The 11309-nt window shown below is 36.1% G+C and overlaps 1 protein-coding gene across 1 annotated transcript in view; it reads right to left on the bottom strand.

Annotated features, from left to right (window-relative positions):
• Window positions 1–597: 597 nt before the first annotated feature.
• The window catches only part of LOC144967459 (ATP-sensitive inward rectifier potassium channel 11-like), a 13680-nt gene continuing 2968 nt past the window's right edge, over window positions 598–11309 (bottom strand). Inside the window, exons 3-10 of the mRNA XM_078904737.1 lie at window positions 11029–11193; window positions 9857–10028; window positions 8658–8752; window positions 7903–8056; window positions 7290–7404; window positions 6050–6209; window positions 3167–3274; window positions 598–1966 (exon numbers count right to left, since the gene is read on the bottom strand). Coding sequence (XP_078760863.1) covers window positions 1858–1966; window positions 3167–3274; window positions 6050–6209; window positions 7290–7404; window positions 7903–8056; window positions 8658–8752; window positions 9857–10028; window positions 11029–11193 — 1078 coding nt within the window. The 3' untranslated portion in view covers window positions 598–1857. The remainder of the gene's footprint in view (window positions 1967–3166; window positions 3275–6049; window positions 6210–7289; window positions 7405–7902; window positions 8057–8657; window positions 8753–9856; window positions 10029–11028; window positions 11194–11309) is intronic.

An 11309-nucleotide genomic window follows, 5' to 3' on the forward strand; every position in this document is an offset into this window, starting at 1 on the left:
ACAAAACCATAGAGCGAAGGAACATTTTTTTAAAAAGCATGTGAGAATATTTAATATGAGTGTATTCCCCTTAACGGGATCATGTGCTTGTATCCGATGAAACTTGTGGGTGATGATCATAAACCAAGCACACTTTTAAATTTAATTATGTTTCCTGTTTGATCTATCTAGTTCTATTTGTTTTACCTCTTCTCGGATGCGTTTATCTGTAATTCTTTTAGTCCAGTCTTCTGTTTGGTTTATGTTTTTTACTGGTACTGACACCTAAAAATGTCGCAATCTCAATAGAACACTCAATTGTGCTCAAATCACTTTACAAGAGGTTCCAGGCCAACAGCAATACTTAACATGCAGGGCAAGACGGGAAATTTTTTTTCCGACATAAACAACTCTGTTACTATTACCAGCTAGCTACTCGTTTTACACCTGATTGAAATGAAGGAATGTGAAAAAAGACTCTTCCCCAGAGACTCAACATTACACCACCCACAGCAGGTCTTGAACCAGAGACTTACAGCTGAGAAGCTGAGTGCCATAAAACAAGACCACAACATCGTACATAAATATAAAAGCAAAGAAAGAACAGAAAAAGAAAAGTCACTTATGGTTATTAATTTTTATTTTTTAACGATACATATTTCTTCAACTCTTTAGGAATATTGTGTCTATTTCCCAGTACATGAGTTAATTATTCCAGACTCAAAAATAAAATATGTAGATAGATTACCTGCTATATCGACAAATATTATCAACGGAGATTAAATATTTTGACTTTAAATGAGTTTGTTTTTTAAAACTCACCAGTACAAACAGATAAATTTGAGATATTAGAAGATGTAAGATTCTAACAAGAGAATAATGGAATGATAATGATGGTGGTGGTGGTAATGTGATAATAATGGCTACAGATTTGGTGCTGTCTTTGTAAATGCATTGATATAATAATTTATTTTTTAATGAACAAGACGGTCAAGTATTACATTTAAATTGTCAGGGCATGATGTGTACTTATTTGCAGGTCTGATAACCCAAATTATGAGCTCATTGTGTAATGGAAATACTTGCAAACCAACGCGAAATGTTGTCCATTACAACAATGTTAAAACAGGCTCATGATTGCGTTTGGTTATCAGACCTGCAAATATGTCATGGCATAAAATTGCCGTACTCAAGACAAAAAAAAAACACCCCAACACAATTTAACATTTTGGCCAGTAAACGTGTCCTTAAATTTTGAGAGTTATAGACAAGATGAGGGTATTTAAATCATAGCTGCCATCTTGAAAATTTTAAAGTTCGTAGTTTTTAGGAGATAGAAATTATATTCGCTATGATTGACTTTACTTTACAGATCAACAATTTGCCCTCACTATGGTTAGATAGCTCTTCAAAATCTTTTAAATGTATGTAATCTGAAAAAAATATTTTATTTCCATACGTTTTAATGACTTAGAAATGTTCATGAAGTCCTGAAATTGGAGTCAAAATTCGTAATTGAAGGTCGAGTTTACTGGCCAAATTTTTAGCTACGCGTCTTTTCAGAGTACGACTGTTAACTCGTTAATATTTCATCCAATCGAGTTTTATTCAAGAAGTCGAAATCTGTGGACAAGACAAAGAGGACAAACACTCAAACACTAATCAAAATAAACGCTTTTGAACAGTATTCTAAAAACTAAGGATACCTACGGAACTAGAAGAAAAGGTCAAGAAAATATAAAGAATAAATGCGACTCTCTCTCTCTCTCTCTCTCTCTCTCTCTCTCTCTCTCTCTCTCTCTCTCTCTCTCTCTCTCTCTCTCTCTCTCTCTCTCTCTCTCTCTCTCTTATCGTTTTACTCGCATCATCCTCAACGATCTAACTGTCATCGGGCACCACCCTGACCACATTCTCATCCGAAGCTGTTCCATACGACGCTGCCGAATCCAGGGAGTCACTGCTTTGGGCAATAGGCACAACGTTTTCACTAGGAAAAAAAAATATGTATATATATACAAATGCAGAAGTTGTTAATGCTGCTTTGCTTTTAAGTAACAAAAAAAAAAAACAATGGGCGAAGGGTAACTCGAGGTCGCATGGGTCGAATTTCATGTAAGTCTATGCTTGAACTTGGTCCCGTCTACACTTCTCAATATTTGAAGGGGCGGGTTTGAAAAAAACAGGATTGCTTAACTCGATTGACGGGTAACTCGATTTTTTTTTCGGGGTCTCATCGACATTGACTCATCCGTCATCCACTGTACTCGCCGTTTTCATCCCTCTAAACTGTTAACAAACTATGAGGCGCCCCTATGATCCTTTGTAAAACAAACAAAAAAACAAAAAAACAAATGGAGTTCAAGATATATTTTTCTCCTGCACGCATCCGGTTTTACTAAAAATAGATTCTGAGGCGCAATTACATCCTGACCGAAATGATAATTCTTGAGGTTGAATCGTTCAATTCAAGAACCAAAGGGTGCATAAAAGTATTAAAAGAATATATTTTGATCATTTATAATATGAGTGAGGTCATTAGAGGAGTATAATAATAAAAAGTATTTTTGAAGTCCTGCGTTTGAGATTTCGAACTCGTCCCCAATGCGCTCTATCCCAAGTGGCATTGGGAACTTCAGACCTGCCTACTACTATGAAAAATTCGTAAAATTACGAAATTTTGGATCAATTTCAAGAGCATTTCTAAGTCATTAAAAGCTATTGAAAATGATAGTTGATGCTAGAGTACAATAATGCTGAGGATTTTGAAATGTTATTTAATCATTGTGAGGTTAAATGGTTGGTCTATAAAGTTAATTATAGCGATTTCTATAATTATCTCCTAAGAATTTCGAATTTTTAAATATTCAAGTAGGCAGGTTTGGAACTTAAAATAAGATAATAAGAATAAAATTCCCTTAATTCATCCCAGAGGGGAAATTTGTCTCTAGGGTCTATTCCAAGGGAAGACTGGAATAACCCAGGCGTCAGCCGCAGTGCAGCGCCGCAAATTGAGCTAGGGCGAGATGACTTGCTCAAGGCCACACAGTGCAGGGGCGGGTGATCGAACTCGGTACCTTTCGGGTACGACGCAAAGACCGTACCTCTGAGTCACGCTGCCCCTTGATCAACACTTAGAACACAGGAGTTCTAGAATGTTCTATGAAAAACACCAACAATCACAACCTACCTTCCTGCTGTATTGATTGCAGCATACGGATTCTCCTCGTAGCGCTGGGCACTGCATCTGGGCGTTTTTGTTGGTAACACGTTATTAAACCGGACAAAGTCCATGTACCTGCAAAGATTTAATGTAAAGTTAGTAAACACTTCAGAGTATAACGACATGAAACATGTCATGTTAAGCAGATTCATAAAGAGCTTAATATTTTTTTGTAAACGATCAGTTCATGCGTTATTTTATTATTGTATATGATCATATTGCAGCTTTCTGTTTTTGTAATCGGATGAAAGCGGTCATTCTGAGCCATATTATGGAGCGGGAGTTTATCCCATTTAAACGAACCCTTTGGGTAGGACGCTAGTCTATAGCAAAGAGCTTTCCGCCAGGTCTATGAGATCAAACCACCCAATCGACTTCTCCAAGGATCAATAGCTTACTTGTGAGTGAGGCACAAATGTCCACATTCTAATCCCTTTCTCGACGGGACGATTTGGTTATGCCTGGAATCGTTTTAAAGGAGAAAGGCAGTCGGATTTAAGACACCCCCCCCCCCCCCCCCCCCAACGATAAATCATCCTATCGCCAACGAAAAGTATCTTCAAACATCCTCATCACGCTTGTTTTTACCCTTTGCTTTTCTATTCCTGAAACATTTTATCTGTTTTCGTATATTAAATTGAAGCTTACATTCAATTTCACAGTGTTTTTTATTTCTTCGAACTTCGAGCAGCAATATTTACATTAACCAGACTATAAACATTCAAGGTTACACATCGTTTTGTGTGTTGGTCCGTTATACTTCCGGATGGCAATGCTGTGAGCTTCTTAATCAAGCGCATACTATCTATAACCAAGGCTAACACATCGGTGTGTGTGTGTGTGTGTGTGTGTGTGTGTGTGTGTGCCCTCCCTACACAGTTTACAGGTAATGAACTAAAATTTTATCTACCTGTGTATTCTACCATTCACACTTTCTTAATTGTTACATAAAATAACATTTAAAAAATAAAATTCCCTTTATTCACCCCACAGGAGAAATTTGTCTTTAGGGTCTATGCCAAGGGAAGACTGGAATAACTCAGGCGTTAGCCGCAGTGCAGCGCCGCAAATTGAGCCACACAGAGCAGCGACGGGTGATCGAACTCGGTACCTTTCGGTTACGAAGTACGAAGCAAAGACCGTATCGCTGAGCCACGCTAGTGTAGTTAGTGGTATACCATTCACCCTTTCATAATAAGATTCAATAGTCTGGTGTCACGTCCGCCCAGCAACGAGCAGCTTGGTTCTAAACAAAGAAAATTAGTACATTTTATTCTTCATGCTGGCTAGAACTTTTTCACATGTCATGTCATCAGAATGTATAAAAGTCAAAACATGATCAGATTTATAATGTTTTTCTCCTCTGGATACACTTTTATGCTCGCCGGAGAAGTATTTCATAAGGGCGTCCGCCATTGCTCTGATAGTTTAGAACCAGTTACTAAGTTACTATGCGTCATTACGATGGAAGTGACGTCACGACTATTGAACCCTGTACATATTCAAAGTATTGTACAAGCTCCACTTAGTCTCTAAAATTGAGTTTCAAGTGTAACCCACGGCTTCAAATCACCATTATATCGACGTGAACAAAATGTTCAACAATAATAACAATTTTTTAAAAAGGTAAGGAGTCCTTTCAAGCCATTAGGCCCATGGAGCCGGAGTTTATCCCGGATTCTATAGCGTGAAACGGACAATATTTAATAGCAATTATTTGCTACCCTTTGGATAGGGCGCTAGTCTACCGCAAAGTAGTTTCCGCCAGATCTAACAGACCCAGCTACCCAATCACTGCTGGCTGGACAGGGAGTCAGAAAAACAAATCTCGACTGCACATGGGATCGATCTCGGTCCCTTTGATTGTGAAGCAAGTGCTCTACCAACTGAGCTATTGGGACCCCAAAAATGTTCAAAAGCGAATTTAATATTAAAGAAATCAAATCTATTTAATCTAAATTATCTCCAATTTAAAATAAAGCTGAATTCATTCTGAGCAACAAAATTAATAAACTCAACCCAGATTTCGTACTTTTGACTAGAATTCAATTTTCTACATCTACAACACTCCGACGGCATGGTATGGTACTGATTTGACACTAGTCACATATTTATTCAGATAGATAGAACGATGATGACGTCACTCAGACCTTTGTTATTGTTTTTTTTTTTTTTGTGGTTTTTTTTTTTATTTTTTTTTTTTTTGTGTGCCATCCATGTTTGTGAGTTATTCTCATTAAACGGTATTCAGACTAAAAACGTTTAAGGTTACAAACATAGTTTTGTGTGTTGGTCCGTTATACTTCCGTATGGCCATGTTGTGAGTTTCTTAGCCAAGCGAACACTATTTAATTTATAGATAGTATGCGCTTGGCTTAGAAGCTCACAACATTGCCATCCGGAAGTATAACGGACCAACACACAAAACGTTGTGTAACCATGATCGTTTATAGATAGAATGCGCTTGGCCAAGGAGTTCACAACATTGCCATCCGGAAGTATAACCGACCAACACACAAACTCTGTGTAACCATGAACTTTTATAGTCTGGTTAATACAGTTTAGTGAGAACAACTCACAAACGCGGATGGCAAAAACAATAACAAAGGCCTGAGTGACGTCTTCTTCGAACTATCTATAGTCTGGTTAATACAGTTCAGTGAGAATTACTCATAAACGCGGATGGCAAAAAACAACAAAGACATGAGTGACGTCAACTTCGAGCTATCTATAGCCTGGTAAATATAGTTTAGTGAGAATTACTCATAAACGCGGATTGCAACAAAACAATAACAAAGACCGAGTGACGTCAACTTCACTATCAAAAGATTGATAAACACATGACATTACCATCTGTCGCTGTGTTCGTCATACTCTTCAATCCTGGTGAACCTGTGACCCCAGAGAATCTCTTTGCTTGTGTAAGACGTTCGGGCCTGTACCATTTCTCCTGTTGACTCGATCGTCCCCTCCATACAAACCACGATCTCAAATTTGTCGTAAAGTAAATCTAGCAAGAAAAAGAGAGAGAAAAAAATCAATTGAAACAAAAGAAAGAAGTTAATTTTTTTTCATTATCGTTTGAAGAAAGACGCCGAGGATAGAGAGAGAGAGAGAGAGAGAGAGAGAGAGAGAGAGAGAGAGAGAGAGAGAGAGAGAGAGAGAGAGAGAGAAACAGAAGACTCAAGGGGAGAGCAATGAAGTCCTTTCAGTGTAGACGAAAAGGAGAATTGGTGAAAGCATCCGAGGTATATACTTACGATCAAAAGAAAGTATACACATTTATAATCGTCGTTACTTTTTTATCCGTTGGTGTAGGCTAATGATTTTCCACTGAGTTGTTTACAATTAGCCTTTCTGTGTACCGATAGTTGATGATTTTGTTTTTGACCTGAAATTCGCTCACCACGTCGCGCACGTGCTAAAATGACCTTTTAGCCCCTTACTGTGGACAGGAAGTTTGTAGATTTTTATTTTTTTTTGCCATCCGTGTCTTCTTGAAACATTTTCAAGGCAGGAAAACACAATGCAAAATACCATCCATTGATCTACGCGATGTCACGACTTAGTTAAGAACAACATGCACGTGCCATTGGTCATCTTCAAGCTGGACAGTCTGTGACCAATGTCGCAAGAATACTTAATATCACCAGGAGAACTGTATATTCGTTAGTCCCTTACCGTTCGTGTCATGTCAAATTGATCCACTAATGGGCATGATCTATATTACATTTCCATGTGCTCGAGGTCATTGGTCACATTGGAATATGTGCTCAAAGTGACCCACATAGTGAAAAGTGCTCACAGATTTTGAAATATCTAATATCACGATTGGTCATTTTATTCAGTTTGACACATGTGTATGTTTATAACTATTGTAAACAAAGCAGCCTGTTTACATTTGTTAAGAAATATCCAATCGTTGGACATCAACAGATCATGTGATTGATGACTTGGTTGGACGAAAACATGAATATAGATCGCTCCCATTTTTTTCTTTGAAATTGAGGAAAAGTGGATAATAAAGAAAGAAGAGAGAAAGAAAATAAGCATACATTGAATTGAGAGTAATTGATGTGTTGATAATTACCTTCAGGTCTCAGTGTGTACAAAGGGCTCTGTAATGTGATTTTGTGACGTAAGACCATCGGCCATATCAGGAATACCCGGTCACCCATGCCTTGGGCTTGGAACTCGATCTCATGCTGTCAAATAGAACGTCATAATAATGGTAGCAGCAATTACAACAACAACAATAGTAATGGTAACGAGGATGATGATGATGATGATGATTATTATTATAATAATGATAATAAAATGATACATGATGGAAACAACGCCATTACCACATTATTTCATTCGGCTGTAGTATTTCATTCATTCATCCTGTTTTGTTAATAAACGGGAAACCTGAAACGTCCATTTTATCTGTTTTCGTATATTAAATTGAAGCTTACATTCAATTACAGATATTTATTTATACATTGGGACACATCTACAGATTATGTAATTACCCTCACCCTAAGTACACCTATTAGAAGGTATGATAACCGAACGCATTTCTGAGCCCAATTTAACATAGTTGCAATGGATTATATTTTGTGCTGGTTTGAGAGTAGGTCGGCCTATTTCCATTACAACAATAAGCCCCATAACAATTATTTTGGTTATCAGACCTGCATATACGTATACGTTGCTCTCACCTGAAATAAAGGGTAGACTGTCTTTTCCTCGCTGACGTAACGTTTCACCAAAATACCATAGACATGACAATCGATGAGATGGGTGTTCCTCATGTCCCCTACACGGACCTGGAACGTCATTTGGCCATCCTCCAAACACAGACACGCATTTCGGCTTGTTTGGGATTCAAGAAGTGGAACAATTAGTTGTGTAATCAAAATTAATCAACATATCGGTTAAAATAAGGAAATGACGCTAAGATCAATCAATAATTATATATAAATTTTATATATATATATATATATATATATATATATATATATTATATATATATATATATATATATATATATATATATATATATATATATATATATATTATATATATATATATATATATATATATATATATATATATATATATATATATATATATATATGTTTTGAATAATAAAAAAGTAAATAAATACATACATGAAAAATAGATTGAAAATGAATAACACAAAGACGCCATAGAAAGTAGGCCCGTAATTTTATCCCAATTGGTGAATTCATAAAAATATAAAAAATAAAAAAAAATTCTTTCTTTACTTCTTTTAATTTTTTTTTCTCTTTCTTTTTTCTTTTTTTTTTCTTTTAATTTATCAAAATTACTGCAACATCATTTCTCTCTTTGGGAAAACGATACGATATGAAGTCAGAGAGAGAGAGTGAAATTGAAATCTGCCTGAAAATGGTTTAATTTTTAACAAGAATAAAGAGATATGTTGACTTACCTGAAAATCAATGTATGTCTTCTGTGCTTTGGCCTGGCAATTTTGACAAAGATGAACCCAAGTAGAATTGTCTCCAGAAGAAATCCAATGGTTATCTGGAGATAAAATATAAAGACAAAACAAATACGTAATCACTTAAGCGCCTTACACAATAAAACAAAATGGTGATTGACATTAGGCTTTTTTTGTTTTTGTTTTTTTTTTTTTGGTTCATTCTCCCTCTTTTTCGTGTGTGGGTTTTTTAATCTTTTTCATTATAAGGGAGGGGTGCATTTATTTGTTTTTGTTTTTGTTTTGGGTTTTCTTTTTTGTTTGTTTGTTATCCAAAGAGATGATTTGACCCTCTATCCTTTGTTATAGAAAAATAGGGTTAACAATGTCCCATACAGCCCATGTTAACTTTTTGCCAATGCGTACATAATTACTGCCAACTCTGAAAATAAGAAAATTATTTTTAACTGATTGACATACGAGTAACTTGCAAACTTTCTTTTTTTAATCAAGGGAAATTCTATCATCCAATGACTCAAATAAATGTTTATTTAGAATATCTGGTAGGGCATAATGATCGGTCCCTGATTTGATCTTGGCCTTGGGAATCGCTATCTGGCCTCCCCGTTGCCAGATTCATATGCAGGCACCTACAGACTTTATTAACGGACCGATTTTTATCTTTGATGGCTCAAAATATTCGTCTTGATCTATGTTAATTGCTGCAATACAGTAGTATAATAATTACAATAGATGAGCGCCTCTTCGTTAAAGCCCTTATTTCTCCAAAAATATTGCGGGTACTCCACCAATAAATATTTTAAAAATACGAGATGTGGCTAGAACATTGGGTTTGTTTTCTTTTCTTTTTTTTTTTTAATTTGTTTTGTTTGTTTTTTTTTTTGTTTGTTTGTTTGTTGTTTTTTTTTTGTGTGTGTTTGTTTGTTTGTTTTTGTGTTTCTTTATGTTTTTTTGTTGTTGTTTTTTGTTTGTTTTTGTTTTAATTTGTTTTTGTTTTGTTTTTGTATTTATTGTTCTTCTTAGTGGATGCCAATTTATATAATGATTTAATTTAATAAATTATGCATACAACAGTGCTGTCATTATTTGGAAGGGGGAAAAATCCAATTTATTGTCTTACCACAACTATGGCACCACCACTATCTTAACTTGATAAAGAATAGCAAATTATAACGAATGGTCCTGACCTGTGTGAAGACAATCGGTACGGTACCGCCACATTCAGCGTTGGGGTAGATGGTTCCATACCCAATGGTAGACTGAGTCTCGATGGAAAACAAAAGGGCGTCCCAATACGACTCCATGTTTTTGATGCAAGGCCGGAAGTCTGGGTCGTGCAAGTGGTCAAAATCGCCATGGCTGAAAATTGGAAAATTATATTACTTCTTTATCATTTCCATTGTATATTTTGAACAAACAAAAAATATACATATTTGTTATTTAACGATTGCTTCAATGAATCGTCCAACAGCGGTTCATTACTATATCCAGACAGGCCTAGTACTACGAAAAATTCGTAGAATTACGAATTTTTGGCTTCGGCTGCAGAGCGTCAAATGTGTCTTTGATTCAGTATATCTTATTGAAAATGAAAGTGCCATTCCAGAGAGCCTATATTTAGGACTTTGGAATATTTCTTTGATCATGTTGAGGGTAAATTATAATGTGTAAAGCTATTTCTATGGTGACTTTTCTTTTTTCCCTGGGAAACTACGAATTCTGAAATTTCAAGTAGCAGCTCTGACTATATTAATATCCCAAGTCAACAGAAACATCTGGTTACATGTAGGACGAAACAAGACGTATACAGGCACTATTACATTCTTTTTCTTGTGGACAGAGACAACGCTGTTACTGTTACTAACAGGGTACTCGTGTTAAGATTGAGAGAAAATTTCCCAAGGATTCAATTTTACGCCGACCACAGCGGGTCTCGAACCAAGGACCTACGTGCCCGAAGGAGAGTGACCATACCACAAAACCACCATGCTACACACAGCTTAAGTCCATAACATATCATCATGACGTAATTTGATATATTCTCCCATTTAGAGCATTTCACATCAATAATTGTTATTCTTATCTTGTTATTTACAAAAACACGAGATTTTATTCATCAGTTACCGCAGTACTCTCGAAAAACATGTCTTTGAAAATTTGGCCAGAAAACTCGTCCTTCAAATATCGGTCGATTTAAGTGGTCCTCATCTTGACAAAAATGGCGAAGTCCCAGGTTTGAGAGTTTTTGCTTAGATGAGGATAATTTAAAATCGATCGATTTGTGAAGAACGAGTTTTCTGGCCAAACTTTTAAATACTTCTCTTTGCAGAGTACGACAATTTGAAAGAATCCTACTTACGCAAAGGAGATGAAATAATATAATAAGGAGAAAACAAAATAACAGGTGAAGAATCCCATGAAGAGGATAAAGACGGCCCATCTCCACTTGATGTCCAGAAGGGTGATGTAAAGATCCTTCAAGTAGCGCGCTTTCTTCTTCTCTATACCACGGAAGGCGATGTTGCTGTGGAGAGCAGAGAAAATTGGATACCTTGCTAGTTTGTAACGATGATGATGATGATGATGATGATGATGATGATGATGATGATGATGATGATGATGATGATGATGATGATGATG

Source organism: Berghia stephanieae, chromosome 3, assembly GCF_034508935.2.
Source record: "Berghia stephanieae isolate SIO BIC M18660-M18661 chromosome 3, UCSD_Bste_1.3, whole genome shotgun sequence".
Taxonomy (NCBI): Eukaryota; Metazoa; Mollusca; class Gastropoda; order Nudibranchia; family Aeolidiidae; genus Berghia; species Berghia stephanieae.